Source organism: Solanum lycopersicum, chromosome 1 (genome assembly GCF_036512215.1).
Source record: "Solanum lycopersicum chromosome 1, SLM_r2.1".
Taxonomy (NCBI): domain Eukaryota; kingdom Viridiplantae; phylum Streptophyta; class Magnoliopsida; order Solanales; family Solanaceae; genus Solanum; species Solanum lycopersicum.
The window spans coordinates 91,687,140-91,705,447 of record NC_090800.1 but is presented as its reverse complement, the minus strand read 5'-3'; the positions used below and the strand labels follow the sequence as shown (position 1 = coordinate 91,705,447).

Sequence of the window (18,308 nt, the reverse complement as noted above, 5' to 3'; positions counted from 1 at the left end):
GAATGTATCCATGCATACTATATTAAAGGGTCTCAGCTACAAGATATTACCATTCCTCGGCAAGCTTGTCCGATGGTATTATTGAGGCTAAAGAGGTGTTGTTGAATTCTCAGATTAGCTTAACAGGAATGAGCATTTATCAAGCAGCCATACCTGACCTAAAGCTAGTTTTACTTTGTCGCTATTAATGCAAAACATGCTTCTCACTGCTGATAGGATCTTAAGATGGGGATTGAAAGCGGAAACAAGAGTTCTTTATGCCCTAACATGTGATGATGAATCCAGATATAACTTGGTAATAGAGTGCTCCTATACCTGGAATATATGGAACAGGCTTGTACTTACTGTGGTTTAGAAAAAAGACCATACTTGCTAGCATTTGGATGATCAACAATGCTAAAGGCAAAACTGCAGATGATCAACTCTTCAAGATGATGTATACAGATGCCGTATGGACAGAAAGGAATCAAAGAGTCGTCACCAAGAAAAGCAGGGAATGGAAGTACTAAGCAAAAGAAGTAGCATACAATTGTACTGTTAGATTGAGACTTACCTTGTAGATATCTAGCAGTGATTGCTACGATATGGCGTTGTAATGTTTTCACTTGGTGGTGACTTATAGAATACAGTCAGTTACCAAAAAAAGGATATAACAATTTTGTTTTTTTCATTGTTCCAAATTTCATCAGAGTCCGAGGAGGGGCAACTATTTTGTTTTTTCTTCATTTTTTTTTTCTTTTTTTGTGTTGGCAGAAAGGGATGCTTCAAACCAAGTAGTATTTTGCTAACATTCAAGATCATATATTCCTATACTATGGCTGAATAAGTATTACCTAAAAGCCATAGAAACTAAGACAGAAGCAGCAACCACTAACAGGGCCAGATAGAATATAATTTACCCTCTCATTGCCAATTGCAAGCAAGCCACAATATCAGTCTTCTCTTTTGATAAAATGAGCAGTCAATAGCTTTGTAACTGTGAACCCATGGAAGGAATCAACTTGAAATAGTTCTTTTAACCTTTCATCGCAGATGATTGTCTTCTTATCAGATGGATCCTGGAAAGAAACAAGCACACTGTCAAATCCTGAGATTGGTGATTTGACATGACTAACATGCAACCAATGGATAATTGCTAAGGAATGGCATTTGCTCCAGTGAATTCCTTTCCAGTAACGATCAATACCGTTTTAGTTCATGACAGATGTCCATGAAATATTCATGCCTCGTAAAGAAGTTATCAGATGGAGCTCTTTATTTTTGAAGGAAGATGATATTAATTTTATACACAAACACATACATATACCATATAGCAGTATTGCTCTCAAATAATTAAAGTTATAGGAGGTTTCAAATATTCTTTCCTGGAAAGGAACTAAAGAGAAAAGAGGTAAGATAAGTCGGATAATTAAAAATGAAATAGTTTGCTGTCCAAAAGAAATAAGGGTCGCTATTATCTCATATTTGAATTCTTTTTATCCTATAACTTATTGGGAAGGGTCATGACGTAAATCAAAACAAAATTGACAGGGAGGAAAAATAAAACAAGATGACTGCAGACATAAACCAATAGAAGTCATGATTAAAATGGTACAACGTAGTAGTTAATGAGAACTTCATATGGGAATCTTAGCAGCTCGGTTGGTTGGTTACATGAATTTTCACCTTATTGGTGAGGGTTCGAATCCCCTCCCCCGTTTCCCCTGCATCCAATTTTTTTATATCAAAAAAAAAGAGAGAGAACTTCAGACAAATTTAGTTTGTAGGGTCAGAAGTCCGATGGATTATCTTAAGTGATGTACATACAATTACATTCTCGGAACACAGAAACAGAATGTCAAACCCTGAACGCCATGAAACAATTAATATTCTCATATTACTATACATAAGCATAAATTATGATTACATTTTAAGGTAGCATGACATATTTTGGAACACCAGTCAGACTTATTTTTTAAGTCCAGATGGAATGATTCATACTAGAATTAAAAGCTTTAGATGCTGGCTAATGTGTGAACCAGAGAAAAGTTTTCACTACCAAAATCACCATCACTTAAATTAATTGATGATATCATCCAAATCATAACAGCTTCAATGACAATGCTACATCGTAGGAAGCTCAAAGAGTGCCAACTTGTTTATAAAAAGGAATATGCTAACTGAATGAGTATTAAAAACAAAACAAGAACTAAAGATAGAGAAGGATGTCAACAGAAAATGGAACAAACCTGCAGCTCATTTTCTTTTATATATTGCCATATTCGCTTAATAACATCAGCTCGCGGCAAAGCATTTTCATCAATACCTAAGAATTTCACAAGGGCATCTGATAATTGAACCGGAGCAAGAAAACCAGATCCTCCGCCTTTCTGCCTTTTCTCTTTCTGCTTTGGCTCATCTGAATCTGGTTAATTGAGAGTTAGCAAAATGATGGATATGTCATTAGTTGGAGAAAAGCTGAAGCAAAGGCTTCATCGTACTGCAAGCAACCTATAAAGAGCAGAAAGCATTTCGAAATCGAAGACTATTACTCTTTGCACTTCAAACAATTTATTCTCACCTTCTTCTCTGCCTTTTTTCGGTAGCCTTCTCTTCACAGAAGTTTTGACTTGAGTGCCTGCATTAGTCAAAGAAAAGTATCCTAAATACATAAAAGCTTTCACAATTTCACAAGCACTTCCACTAAGTTGAGTTCTGAGTCTTATGGATATGATAGGTGAAGCCACAAGCAACTCTGAAGTCACTACCAAGCAGAGATATTAATCTACACAGGCTGCTATGCACAACAACAACAACAACAAAATACCCAGTGTAGTCCCACAAAGTGGAATCTGGGGAGGGTAGAGTGTACATAGACGATACCTCTACCTCAAAGTTAGAGAAGTTGATTTGGATAGACCCTCGGCTCAAGACGAAAACAGTCCATACAAGAAAAGTAATAGAAGTACATGAAGCAACAGATAGCAAATAATAGCATAACAATACTACAAAATAATACAATAATCAAACTACAGGATACAGTAAATAGTAACAGAAAAGGAAGAACAAGAAACTACAAGAGTAATATTACGACTACTAGTATGTACAGCAAGACTATACACTCCTACCTAATTGTAATGGATGCGATCCTAAGTCCTACCAACTATCCCCTTCTACCCTAATTTGTATCCTACACACCTTACTATATAAGACCATTTCCTCAGGAAGCTGCACTAGCCCTATGTCAATATCTACTCACATCTCCCAATATTTCTTAAGTATACTGCTAGTGCTACCTCTCCTGAATTCATCCATAGCCAACCTGTCACACCTCCACAATGGGGCATCGTGTATCTCCTCTTCACATGCTGCTATTCGTACTGCTGATACCCCTTAATTTAACCCCGTAACGGTCTGATGCCAAATAATTTTGCAATAAAGCAGGAAAGTAAGAAACTATTGATTCGAGAACCAAAAAAACAACTGACCATAGGCACAGTGCTCTTCTGCAATCATTTAGGCACCTAAAAGCAATATTCCGAACAACTATAGCAATACCATGACAATGCAAAATAGCTCATATTGCAAAAAATTCAATAATGAAATTGTCAAAAGGAAAGTAAAAATACCATTTTCCTCATTTAAGGGCCAAATGTGCTTGGATAGCACCTTGTTCATCTGGAACATGTCTATACTTTTCACCTGAAAAATTCCACTCAAAACTTCGTCACATAAAATTTTCCGCTTGTTCTCTGGGTTTTGTAAATTCTTCTCCCGGATATAGGCCCAAATCTTCTTGACGACCTACTAACAAAAAGACATCACCAAAAAGTATACAGGAAATTAGATCGAAGATAGAGTAAGGATCATAACAAAGACGAGCCATAGAAGTAATGCATCACCTCTGGTCTGCCAAGTTCTGGCTCGCCAACCAATTTCTGAAGTTGTGGAGAAAGTGCACATGGTTTGTTAAAGCCCCCTTTTTTCTTTGCTTCTCCATTCATTTTCTCAGACCTACATAATAAAAACAGTTCGACATGATCAACATCAAAAAAAACATCATTACAAGTGGATGATCAAAATTACACCACATAAGCTCTCTCTCTCTCTGCTCCTATTGTAGCTTTGCTATATCACATGTAATTGCTGATACTTGTGAGAATTATTAGTAAACAATAGCACTTATATTATGTATTAGCATACAAATTCTTGCCTTCAATTACTTTTTTCTTGCACTTCTACTATCTACAGAATGTCTGATGATTAGAGATAGCACTGAACAATTTATTGACACAAAATCAAAACTTGAATCAACGCAATCAGATGAATTACTGATCAATCAATCAACTACACTACAATCCCAAACTAGTTGGGTTCGTTTATATGATTTTATATAGAATTCCCTTATACCCATTTTATTCCATTAGTAGATAATTTATCTTCCAAGGTAAATTAGGGGTTTGCAAAGCTAGAGATTCTTTCACTTCAATACGTTCCTGGCAATGCCGAACCTAAGTGTAACAATATTAAGTATTAATCTCAAACTTTAATACTTTGGGATTAAAGTTTATCATGAAATCATACCGTGGTTTCTTCTTTGCTCTTTTGGCACTGTCATCCTCACCCTCCTCTTCTTCTTGGGAGCAAGAATCACCATTTTCATCTTCCTTTGATTCTTGTTCTTCTTCTTGGGAGCAAGAATCATCATTTTCACCTTCCTTCTCATTCTCTTCTTCGTGTACGTCGTTCTTTGAAGTTTCCTCAACCTGGTTTCGAAGGAAAAGGTCGATTTGATCCCTGATAAATGCTTTCCTGTCAAGTAAATCGACCCCAAATTCCTCCTCAAGCCTCCGACGAACGGTACCGGCGGTGGCAATATCAAGGTCGGAAACTCGAAGTATTTCCCGGAGCCGGTCAACCAACACGGAATCCGACACCATTCTTGGCTAAAATGGAAAAGGAACAGGAACTATTTTTCGGACAAAGTAAAGTAAACCTAACTTGGTAAGAGAAACAGAGTTGAACAGAGTAAACAAAAGGAAAATATAACTCTTACCAACTGTCAAACAAGGAAAATATAAATATGGGAAAAGTAATTTTCTTTTTTTTGCCATAATTAATGAGACCCATCACGTATTCCTAAATTAACCGTAAAAAATCTTTATTTTGATTTTATATATAATTTTATATAAATCAATATTATCTCTCCTATTTATATTCCACCCCTTTCTCCTATAATCACTCCTTCTATCCAATTTTGAATTTCAAACAAAAAAAATCACTTTCTCAATTCAACTTTCGCAGGTAACTCCTAAAATCTAGGCGTGTATCAATTGTTTTTATTTTTTCATTATTCAACTTTCATTATTCAACAATTGTATATGTATGTTGTTAACAATGTCATAGCTAGAGGTATTAAAATTGTCGAAGAAAGAACAAAGAAGAAAAAACTAACCAGTGATTCAGAGGAGAGTGAATCTAAAATTGACGGATCCGAAGAACATCAAGATCATGAGGTAGTGGCTTAAAACACAATTTTAGATAGAATATTTTGTTACTTATGTGTCAATATACAAAAATTATTTGTTTAAGTAATGTTTGTATATTCACATAATTGTATATAGTATATTGCATGTTTAATACACACATGTTTAGTTATATGTATCTTCCTTTAGTTATATGTATATTCCATTAGTTATTGTACGGATCTGTATATTCGATTAGTTTATACAGATTCTTTAATTTATGTATATAATGACTAGTATACTAAGTTAATTGGGGGTAGTAGAGAATTGTATCTTAAAGGCTTTTTTTTTTGTTTTTGTATATATATAGAAAAATCAATTGTATTTTGTTATAGGAATATGCCTAATTTATAATTGTATATTGTAATTTATATTTTAGTAGTTATATACAAAATACTGGAGTTAAGTATATATCAAGTTTGTATATTAATGTAGTATATACAAAGTCGTTTAGACAAATTACAAAGTATATAGGGGGTTGCATATTAAGGTAATATATACAAAGTATTATGAAACAGGTCTTAATTGTATATTTTATTAGTTGTATATCAATTACTAAAGTTAAGTATGTAGTGGGTTGAATATTAGGGTAATGTATACAAAGTCTTATGAGGCAATATCTATTTGTATACAATTATTTAATTTTCTATAGAAGAAATTTGTTAAAATCACTCTATAATAAATATACAAAATTATAATACATTATACAAATTCGTCGATATATACAAAAAATTATGAACCTTAATAAAATATTGTATATATAAACGTTACACACTCAAATGTAAAAACATATCTCAAGCTTACTATATATACAATTAACAAATGAATATTATACAATCAATTTAATCATTAATATTTTTTTTTTTAAAAACTTGAAATCACAGATGCACATCTATAACTGTAATATATATACCAAAATTATTGTACATTCTACAAATTCCTAAAAGAAATTGAGAAAATATTGAGAAAATATTTGACTTTGAACTAGTATTGTCTTTCTATAGCTTTAAAATTCTTTTTTTGGAAAAATACTTGATTTTGAATGTTTTGCTTAAATCATGGAAATTATGTGAATTTATTGTTTTTATCTTTTGTGATACTGTTACCATTAATTAAAAAATAATTTTTTGTATAAATTTAATTAAAAAAACTTTTTATACAAATTTGAAGTCACTTAACAAACTAAACTATACCCATGAAATGTAATTATTTAAACTATACCCACAAAATGTAATTTCATAAAATATGTTTGCCATATATGAAATTTCCCCTATAAATATACTCTGTTAATTCTTTAAAAGAACTAATTAATTACTAATTGGCGACCTTACCCTTTTTATTTTCCATAGCTTTGAGTTTTTGTTTTTTTATATTTATTTATCGAAAAAGACCTAAAATTACCTCGAAGTATTGAAAATGGTATGAAATTATCCTCCATCACATATTGGCTCAAAAATACCTTTTTCATCCACATATTGGCTCCAAAGTACCCTTCTCATCCACCTTTAGAGTTAAAATTGACCACTTATTTAACGATTTTAAAGTTAAACTATTTAAATATTTTTAAAAATACTTGGCGCTCAACTATTAGTTATAATTTAATTTATTAGTATCATTTATAAACCGACCAACTACCCACCCAATCAATAAACCAATTCTAATATCAAAATCGCCCTAATCACTACTAAAACACAACGAAATTACAGATTATTGAAAATTACATCCAAAATTATTCGAGTATGAATTGAAGTCCCATTTAAATATAGGTTGAGCCGCGTATTTAGGAGGACACTTTCAATAGGATTCTCTTTCAAGCTTGAATTCGAAATTTATAATTAAAGATAAAGAAGAGGTACATCCCAAATTAATTCATGCATTTTTTTTAAATATAATATTTAAATATTTATGATTTATTTTAAATATTAAAATTTTAATATATTAGTTAATTATTAAGTGACATTACATATTGAGAAGAAGAAATAATTAAGACGAACATAATTTGATTTTTTAGTTTAATCGGTAAGTTTTACTTAGACACTTGAATTATAATATATTTTGACTGAGGAATTGAAAGTATGATAATGTACTTGTATAGACATTTTGACCTCAAATTTTTAGAAACACTCATTGACAGTAACTTTTTTGTTGTTGCATTAGTAATATGGCGGATTTATTAATTGGGTGAGTTTAATTAGTAATGAATCGGTGGTGGATTAGTTTATAAATTATATATATAAGTTAAATTATAAAAAAAATAGTTGAGTGTCACGTATATAAAAAAATATTTAAATAATTTCAATTTAAAACCGTTCAATAAGTGGTCAATTTTAAACTCAAAGATGGATGACAAGGGTATTTTGGAGCCAATAGGTGGATGGAGTTTTGTACCATTTCTAATACTTTAAGAATATTTTAGGCCCTTTTCCATTTTATTTATTGAGTTTAAATTTATAACGTTTTAACTCATAAAATATAATTTTAAAATCTATGAATATACAAAAAATATATAGTCATCATATTTTATAAAAGTACATTACATTATAAGTCCTATATTTTTTGTTAGAATGGATAAATCTGGACTTGGGTCGTTGGTGGGCAAAATATAAGCCTAATTTGGCCTCCTCAAATTACTATAGTCTATAGTTGTTTGATTTGTCATCTACATTCTTTCAAAAATATTTGAAACACTATAAATATCGTCCTTAAGTATTTAATAAGTTGGAAGATAATTAAAGACGAAATAAAGTATAACTATCTTGGGAAAAATAGGTAAGAAATTATTGTTTATCTTCTTTCTGTTTCTATGCAACATACAAAAAATCAATTACTAACTTGTCCTAAAAAAATACTCTTTATGTATCATTTCTAAATATTTTAATGTATAATTATTCTTTTTTGTGCAAACAAAAAAATCGGACTTATAGATCAATTTGTTGAAAATTATTTTAATATTTTTCTTGTATAGGATGTTAGATAGATTTGTTGGAATGTATGGACCTTTAAAAAAAATATAGTATGGCGAGTAACTCGTTTACTTTAACAAGTAAAATTATATCAAGACTTTTTAATTTTTATTTGCTCAATTTGATTTTAAACTCGATAAATTATTTTATTGAGTCTTCTCTGTCTGAACACTTAATATGCTTAACAAGTTAGAACTTAGAAGACAACTAAAAACAAACATAAGAGTTAATGCTCATTTTCTCTTCATTTTTATACAATAGATTCAATAGTTTAAGAACTGTGACTTGCTTTTTACATAATTTACCTTAATGTTTCTTTTAATATTTTAATATGCAATAAGATTTTTTTTAATGAGTTGATATTTCGCGAGAATGTGCGACGTCGATTTAAAGAATGCAAGAAGTTTAAAAAGGATAAAAAAGAGTTTAAAGGAAGTCGTCACCTAATTTTAAGATAAATTAGAAAATTAATTAATCAATTAATATTTAAAAAAATATTAGCGAAACTAATAGATTCTAGGTAAGGAGTTCAAGCTATTTCGAAGTGAATGTATTAGATATCCTTCGAAATCCACAACTGTGAATCCCGACTAAATTCATTTTTTTCAGATTGAGGATGAGATAAAACAAATATACAAGTATAATCAACATGTGATATACATAAATAATAAAATAACACAATAATATAAGGAACGACTTAAAGTTTGCCTAACATCGATGTATACAAAAGGAATAATGCCCAAGTACCCCCTCAACCTATGCCCGAAATCTCAGAGACACACTTATACTATACTAAGGTCCTACTACCCCCTGAACTTATTTTATTAATAATTTTTTACCCCTTTTTAGTCTACGTGGCACTATCTTATGGGTCCAATGATGGTTGATTTTTTTTTTCAAACTAGTGCCACGTAGGCTAAAAGGGGGTAGAAAATTACTTATAAAATAAGTTTAGGGGGGTAATAGAATCTTAGTATAGTATAAGTATGTCTCTGAGATTTCGGACATAGGTTGAGGGTACTTGTGCATTTTTCCTATACAAAATAATGAATAAAAAATATAATTCGAACTTCATTTAAATAGCTTCAATGGGAAGCAACTCCATGCACCCGTAAAGACACTTAATAAAAGTGTTAATAATGAATAAATATGAATAAAAATTTATGAACCAAGTAATAACTTAAAAATAAAATTCCGACTTATGAACTTGAAAATCGACGGTAATTTCTTCATAGGCCAATTTTAAAATACAACTAGTATAAACTTAAATTAAATTTTCGTCTTTTAACAATAGGGAGGCCTCTAAAACCGACGAAAAGTTTTTCTAATTGGTCATTGGAAAACAAAAACAAAAAATAAGGGTTGAGTTAGCCAGAATTTAGGGTATAGGTGACTGAAAAATAATGAAAAGTGAAACTTTTAACAATCTGAAAATTTCCAAACCTAATCTGAAACTATTTCACCACCCTTTTAACATAATAAGCAACTTATTCTTTCAATGTGGAATTGAAAACCATTGACAATACAATACAACTATCTTGAAATTGTGGGTCAAAATTAACAGTCAAAAAAATATTTATAATAAATTCTTCTTTATATTAGAATGAATTTCTAGAGTGTGCAAAATAACAAAATGAATAATAACAAATATAACGGGTAAAATGAATATAAAAAAAAATATGTAACCAATTGCATATAAAAATGCAATTAGATAGAAATAATGTTTTAGTAAAAAAGTACATAAATATTTGTACGTATTCATCGACTCTGAGAAAATAATATAAACAAAACTAATAAATAAAAATTATAATACTTTAAGAATAAATATAACTATCAACAAATTGCATTAAAATGCATGTATTTGAACTATTAATGAAATAAAATACTTAAAAGTATCAACTTTAAAAATATCATATCAAAATATGGTGTCAGCACTATGTATAAACGATTAAAATTACTTTAAAGATTGATTTCTTGGAAGCTAAATTAGATTTTGTTGTAAAGAACATTATATATACAAGTTAAAGATTTTACATATTTCGAAAACTGAAAATTCATTGAATAACTCTTTTACGTTAACTAGACAAGATGATATCAGAGCTTCTTAAGTCTTTTTTTTTGCAATTTATATTTGAATTACACAATATAACAATTATTTTTTAAAATCTTCTCCATCCTATGAAAATTTTCGTGGAACACTACAAATTAAAAGAAAAAGTTACCTAAATACAATTTTTTTTACCATAATCTCTAAAATTCTCTATAATTTAAAAATGTTACAAAATTCTTCTCTCGATTACATCTCTATCCCTTTTTCGATACAGAATTTATTTTGTTTCATATAAGTTATTTAATAAATATCACTAGGAAATTTAAAATGTGATATTATCAATAAATATAGTCTAACAACCTATAATACGTGAAGATAAATTGATTAAAATTTGACATATACCATAACCCCTAATATTAAGTCTTTGGTGGGTCGGGGTCGAAAGTTTTGGATCTGATCGGAGAGGGAAATGGGGTGATTTGGTGGTGGTCTGGAAAAATGGAAGTATGGGTTTCAGAGGGAAATGGTCTGGTTTGTGATTTTATTTGGTTGTTGGTTTTTGTGAGAGTGAACAGAGATGTATTTCGCTTTGAGTGATGAAAGAGATGGAAGTTGTGGTCTAGCTATGTGATGGAGTTGTCTGTTGGCAGTGAGCTTTCATGTTGCTCTCTTGATTGTTTTTCAGGTGGTTGAAACTTTGGTGGTGGGGGAAGCTTTCCATCGAAAAAAATGAAGAAAGGAACGAGTTAGAACAATTGGGGTCCTTCGGGGTGGACTTGCTCGATTGTGGCGGAACTCCGGTGAACTTTTCATCGGAAAAAAATAAGTAATAAAAAATAAAAAATCTGAAAAATAACCCCCTAAAAATCATATCCACTCTTTCCTATTTTTGATCTAATCTAAACCTAAATAGAAAAAAATGCAATGGGCCCAAATGTGGGGACTTGGAATTGTAGCCCAAAATTATTAATCAATCTCCATATGCAAAATATAATTAAGATTAACCAATAAAAATTTCTAAATGTTGACAAACAGGGATAGTTATCGATAAATTTATTTAAATTATAAAAAATATATATATTTAAACTATTAAAATAATAAAATTTAAAAGTTACGAATTTTAAAAATGTTAAGCCAAATCTAGGTGTCAACAAATATTATTTATACAAGTTAAAATTTTTAGATCTTGCGAAAACTAATAAATAATTGAAAAACTCTTTTACTCTAATAGATAAGATGGTATCAGAGCTTTTTAAGTCTTTCCTTTGTAATTTATATTTAAGTTACATAATATAATTGTTATTTTTTAAAAATATTCTCTATCGTGTGAAAATTTTCGTGGAACACTACAAATTAATTGAAAAAATTTACCTAAATACAAATTTTATTTTATCATAATCTATAGAATTCTCTATAATTTAAAAATATTACAAATATCTCCTCTTAAATACATTTTTATCCCCTCTTAGATATATGTGTGAGCTATTTACAGACATATAAATTTATTTGAATTAAATTAATACAAAATTCATATTCATTTCGTTTAAATGATTAATTTAGATTTTATAAATAAAAAATATATTTTATTGAATTCAAGTCAAAAATTCCTTATTAAATCCAAACTCATGTCACGTGTCACGATGACTAGATATCCATGAACAAATAGATACAGTACCGTGTGCAAATAACATAGTAGTCACAGTCAAATTCAAGAACCAAACATAATCCATTAAGTGTCAAATTAACATATTTTGACCAATCATAAGCAACCTTGTCCACCCCTTACAACTAAGAATAGGGATAAACATGACATTCAAAGGGACATCCTAAATATATTTAAGAAAATACCCCAACAAACATTCAACAAGCATTTGAGAAAGCCATAATACCAACTAACATAGTTCTTCAAATAATTGGTCAATACAGTTTTTTTCGGATATCAACTTGAAACGCTAAAGTATTTTCTGACATTTTTGGAGATAAAAAACATCTCAAGAAAGTCTACATCATTGTACATTTCAGTAATACATTATTGAAGATCCTCGAATCATGAAGAAGTTTATGAGAGAATAATCAAGAAAACAATAAAATTGTACTCATAAGATTCATCAATGAAAATCACAATTTTTTTAAAAATTTTGATTAGCTCTATGAAAATTTGTAGCGTAGACTATGTAAAGATTTTCTGAATGGAAATGTATCGCGACTTATGTATCTATTACATGTGTGTTGATGCATTCAAAATTGTTTTGTTGTAAGAGATTCTTATAATTTAGAAAAAAATAAATAAATAGAATATATCTAGATCTTAATACTATGGAATTGTGTAATTTTTCTTATTGATATGCCTAATAAGTTAAAAGGTAACTGAAGTCAAATAAAATTAGAACTATTTTAGAAATTAATTTGTAAGAAGATAGTACTCATTCTCTTCATTTTTGTACGATATATAAAATTAATGTAATTATTAACACTTTTTATATCGTGCCGCAGACTTTATAGAAAATAGAAATATTAAGATACAAAAATGAGAATACATATTCTTTAATTATTATTGAGTTAAAGTTCATGCTTATATTCTTTAATTCTTATCGAGTTTAAATTCATTTGCTTGTTATAAGATCAAATGCAAATACTTTTTGTGAGATTTATATTTTCAATCAGCCCATTAAAATACTTTTTACCTTCTACTCATAATAATTTTTAATTATTGCCGATATATTATAACTATTTATACGTGTACATTAATTATAGACATACTTATTATACATTGTATACTAGAAGAATGTTAAAAAGATAAATTTTCTTGAGTGTTATAAAATCAAAGATCATAAGAATATAATCATAAAGAGAAGAAGACTAAAAAGGTAGATAGAAGAGGAGGAATTTTCTTCTTATTTAAGTGTATGTAAGTCTCATATGTATATCATACAATAGTGAATGAACAACCCTATTTATTGATTGAGAAATCACTCCAAAAGTCACCATATTAAGTATCATAATAAATAAATACATTCTTATCCAAAAAGATTCATGAAACCTAGTGAATATGGATAGTTGTTCATGTACTTATTTTACAGACTATCCACTCATTCAATGAATTTATAACATTGAGGCCTTTATTGGACAGACAATATATTATATTTTTGCCATTTCATATTAATGTCATATTTTTCTATATGATTTTTAATAAATCATAAATATATATTTTTAAAACTCCTAAACCTTTTTCAATAGAAGTCAATATATTTACTTTAAAAAGTAAAGGAATAAATGAAAAAAACAAAATTAAATATATCTTGATTTGGTATCGATATGTACTCTTTCAATAAAAGCTTACTTATTCAATATCGATTTGATAATTTCTTAAAAATAATATGAATATGATAATTTTATTATATTATTTATATGTATTTTTATAAGTTGAGAAATGCATTCAAATCACTTGATATAACAGAGCAGTTATTGTTTTTTCAAACTCAACAAATACAATTTTATTAATAGTGTAAACAACTAATATCAAACGCGATAGGAATACAAGTAATTGTGATAATTGTGTATGGTGGTGAGTAGTGACCCACATAACCAATCCCTCCATAGATAGATCGCTGCCCCATGTTGCCTCAATTATGAACCAATCAACTCCACAGATCATGCCTACCTTTTCTCAAAAAACTAAAAAATTGTTGTAAAATTTGTGCAAATGACACCATATCCTACATCAACACTTGGACGCTTTCTCATGCTCTGTGTAATAACCTTATCCAGGGACTATTTCGTCATTCTCACGCCACTTAACCTAATAATAAATAAACAAGGCCACTTTTGTCATTTAAACTAATTTATTCTCAACTTACAAAAATTCATAAAGAGACAATAATGTCAAACTATACATATAAATTTGAATTAACGAGAATGAATGAATTTCGAATATTATATTGTCATATACCTAAAATAGAGTAACAAAATGAGTAAAGTAACCAAAAAAATGATGTCTGCGTGTGCACTTTGGAAACCCAAAGAAGAAGTAGCTGAAAAAACTAATAAAGAAATAAAGAAGAAAAGCAGCTTACTTCACGAGCTCCTCTGAGCACACAACAAAAAAGATATTGATATATATATATATATGCAGGTTGATGAAGAACACGTCTGCTCAATCAAAACCCTAACAGAACTGCGATCTCATCATCTACTTTAATTTGCTGTAGAGAAAAGGGTAAGTACAGATTTCACGAGATTGAGCTTATCATCACTTGTTCTTTTTGTTTTTGCCGTCCCTGTCTACAACTACCAACTGTACTCAATCCTGTGATTCAGTTTACTCCACGTAACACTTTTGATTCAATGATTTTTCATCAATTTGAAGAGTAGTTTGTCTTTTTTCTTATTTGTTTTATGCTGTGATTTTTTTATTGAGACGCTTTTAGGTGGGTTGTAATAATGTGAGAGGTAGCTTGTTCAAGTTAAAAAGAGAGAGAGGTTGTGTTGAACTATGGATCGGACGGCAGTGACAGTAGGACCAGGTATGGACGTACCGATCATGCACGATAGCGATAGATATGAACTTGTACGGGATATTGGTGCTGGGAATTTTGGTGTTGCAAGGCTTATGAGAGATAGGCAGACTAATGAACTTGTTGCTGTTAAGTACATCGAGAGAGGTGAGAAGGTTAGTTGAGATTTCACCTTTTTATTGGATTTTCAATATCTATGTAGTTTGTTCTGCAAATTACTTTTACCTATGAATTGCAGATTGATGAAAATGTTAAGAGAGAAATCATCAACCATAGATCATTGAGGCATCCTAACATAGTCAGATTTAAAGAGGTATTATATTCCTTCAAGATAGTCGTTCGATACTGGTCTATTTATAGTTAATTATGGGAAATTTGGTTTTCAGGTCATACTCACACCAACTCATTTGGCTATTGTGATGGAATTTGCATCTGGAGGGGAGCTGTTTGAGCGCATATGTAATGCTGGTCGTTTTAGCGAGGATGAGGTAAATATTTATAAAGATGAATTTGGTTGTCATGGCACTTAGTCCTGGATATATTTATAGGCTATTCAACTGTAATTTTAGGCACGGTTTTTCTTCCAACAACTCATATCAGGGGTCAGTTATTGTCATGCTATGGTAAGTCCACTGTTCTTCTCTGCTTTCATAATTGAAAATCTTTTGAGTTTCTGAAATTTTTGATGATTTGCTTGCAATTGGTTCTTTTTATGAAGCAAGTGTGCCATAGAGACTTGAAATTAGAGAATACATTACTGGATGGAAGTCCTGCACCAAGGTTAAAGATTTGTGATTTTGGATATTCTAAGGTACTGTTTTCTTCACTCTGCTATGGTTTTGCCACAAGTTGATTCCTAACCTCCCGAAAAGAAAGAAAACAAATTATTGAGTATTAGACATTCTCAAAAAGAAATTATTGACTATTGGATTAAACCGGTCCAAGTAGAGTGAAATGGATAGTGAGGATTCATATGCAGATCCAACTAGTTTGGGATTGAAGCGTTGTTGCTGTATATATGCTGTTATACCTCAATTCGGTCAAATGTTTGCTTCTTTCTTCTCTCTTCCCTTCTCCTTTATTCATATGTCCTTACCGTCATTTTGACCATTGTTATATGCAGTCCTCGGTGTTGCATTCACAACCTAAGTCAACTGTTGGTACACCTGCATATATTGCTCCAGAGGTGTTATTGAAGAAAGAATATGACGGAAAGGTATATCTTTTTTTGATTTTGTTCTTACTTAGAGCAGATGGTTTGTTAAGTTAGTTTGTGTATAATGACAATATTTATTAGACAATGTTGTTGTATTGAGTAAGAACAAAGTGAATGTTTTGAGATGTGGATCATCAGTGTTACAATGGAGGAAAGTTGGTCAGGGAACACAGAAATTTAGGAGTGTTGTTCCTTACTTGGTGTGTGGACTTTTCAACTTATGCAGGACTATGTTCAGGCTAAAGGAAAATGCAGCCATCATTTATAATTCATCTTTTCTAATTTAAGGAAAAAGAAAAGAAAATTATATAGAAGATTCGAAAAGAATATCTTTTCTTGATGTTCCTTTTTCACCAGAAATGCTGAATGGGTAATGTTTTTTTGATGTTCCTCTCTTTATTTCTAAACAGGAAAGTATCGGAGAGATGGACAATTTTATCATTGTGAGGAGGCTAACTTAATGTTACTTTTTTGGATAAAGTAAATGATATAGTGAACCAATAGAACCTAATGTGCAAAATCATCATTTCTATACTAACAATTGAAGGACTTGAAATAGTTAACTGAAATAATTTCAATCTTCAAATATGTGGTCAAACTTTTTGCCACTTTGACAGTGCCTTAGCCATTTTGTTTGTATTAATGTTTGTAACAATTTGACAATGCTTTAGTAAACATTTAAATCAGTATTTATAAGTAGTAGAAAATTTTCCATCTTGTTATGGTTTCAATGATTTAACATTTCCTTTTTGCAATCTATTTTATTCACTTAACTTTTCTTTTTCTGATGATCTTGTTAATTCTTTTTCTTCATTTTCTCAAATTAATGCAGATTGCAGATGTCTGGTCTTGTGGAGTGACTTTGTATGTCATGCTGGTGGGAGCATACCCTTTTGAAGACCCAGAGGAACCCAAAAATTTTCGGAAGACAATACAGGTAACTTCTTATGCATATTGTTACTGCAAAATCCTCATTATCTGTCTTATTTGACTCAAATCATTTCCTGTTATGCAGCGAATCTTGAACGTACAATATTCGATTCCTGATTATGTACATATCTCTCCTGAATGTCGTCATCTAATATCAAGGATTTTTGTTGCAGATCCTGCAAAGGTAATCTCTTCCACAAATAATTTCAGTGTCCTTTATTCATATTTTCTTTGGTGATCTTCAGTCTCAATATGATTTGAGGCTTTGTAGTGGTGTTGTAACACTGTGGTGCATTGCTCGTAACTATTTGAACTTCAATTGTGTCTAACGAAAATCTTGTACTAAGTGTTTCTGGAGTTCAACGACTTTGTTAGATAATTTCCCATAGTTCAGTAACCTTATAAGATATTAACTCCTTCATTTTGGTTCTTATGTGAGGTTTCTTTCTCTCATCTTGCTTTATCTTTGCATTGCGACAGAGGATATCAATCCCTGAGATCAAGAACCATGAGTGGTTCTTGAAGAACCTTCCTGCAGATCTCATGGATAATACTACAAACAACCAGTTTGAGGAGCCAGATCAACGTATGCAGAGCATTGACGAAATCATGCAGATAATAACTGAGGCCACCATTCCTGCTGCTGGGACCAACAGCCTTAATCATTACCTCACTGGAAGCTTGGACATTGACGATGACATGGAAGAAGATTTGGAGAGTGATCCTGACCTCGATATCGATAGCAGTGGAGAGATTGTCTATGCAATGTAAAAGATATGTGGATGTCTAAATTGACAACAGATCAAATATAACCAGTTTGACTTTCGCAGATCTTAATCAGCTGGGCGATCTTTTGGTATCCACTGTTTGTATATGAAATGCAAGTTTGCAGCAATTCAGGTTCTCCGCTCTTTGTTTTCTTTAGTGACTGTTGCTGTTATGTATTGCTTGATTCCACTTTCTAATTAATGCGTGTTATTGCAAAAACTACTGTGTAATGATATAATTTCACAGTAATGCTTACTCTGTAGCTGTAAATTTTCTTCTGTTACTAAATGTAAGATAGTTTTAATCAAATCTTGCATGCATCTGACACTGTTTTGTGAATTGCTTATATATATCTTTCATTTG

General features: G+C 30.6%; 2 protein-coding genes across 4 annotated transcripts; one reads left to right on the top strand and one right to left on the bottom strand.

Annotated features, from left to right (window-relative positions):
• Positions 1–633: 633 nt before the first annotated feature.
• On the bottom strand, positions 634–5,055 carry LOC101243645 (SWIB/MDM2 domain-containing protein). Of its 2 annotated transcripts, none has more exons than XM_010316938.4 (6): positions 4,564–5,055; positions 3,882–3,993; positions 3,609–3,783; positions 2,561–2,617; positions 2,229–2,398; positions 634–1,058 (listed from the first exon to the last, which is right to left on the bottom strand). In XM_010316938.4, the coding sequence occupies exons 1-6, from the start codon at positions 4,917–4,919 to the stop codon at positions 933–935; spliced, it is 996 nt and encodes a 331-aa protein (XP_010315240.1). In that variant the 5' UTR covers positions 4,920–5,055; the 3' UTR covers positions 634–932. The 2 variants fall into 2 exon arrangements, with proteins under 2 accessions (XP_010315240.1, NP_001304898.1); NM_001317969.1 differs by having other exon boundaries at positions 737–1,058; positions 2,229–2,404; positions 4,564–5,010.
• A 9,351-nt stretch (positions 5,056–14,406) lies between these two features.
• LOC101268620 (serine/threonine-protein kinase SRK2E) lies at positions 14,407–18,254 on the top strand. Of its 2 annotated transcripts, none has more exons than XM_004230746.3 (10): positions 14,407–14,733; positions 14,945–15,186; positions 15,270–15,344; positions 15,418–15,519; positions 15,601–15,654; positions 15,750–15,842; positions 16,155–16,247; positions 17,080–17,184; positions 17,263–17,361; positions 17,658–18,254. In XM_004230746.3, the coding sequence occupies exons 2-10, from the start codon at positions 15,010–15,012 to the stop codon at positions 17,946–17,948; spliced, it is 1,089 nt and encodes a 362-aa protein (XP_004230794.1). In that variant the 5' UTR covers positions 14,407–14,733; positions 14,945–15,009; the 3' UTR covers positions 17,949–18,254. The 2 variants fall into 2 exon arrangements, with proteins under 2 accessions (XP_004230794.1, XP_010315239.1); XM_010316937.4 differs by having other exon boundaries at positions 14,935–15,186.
• The last annotated feature ends 54 nt before the right edge of the window (positions 18,255–18,308 follow it).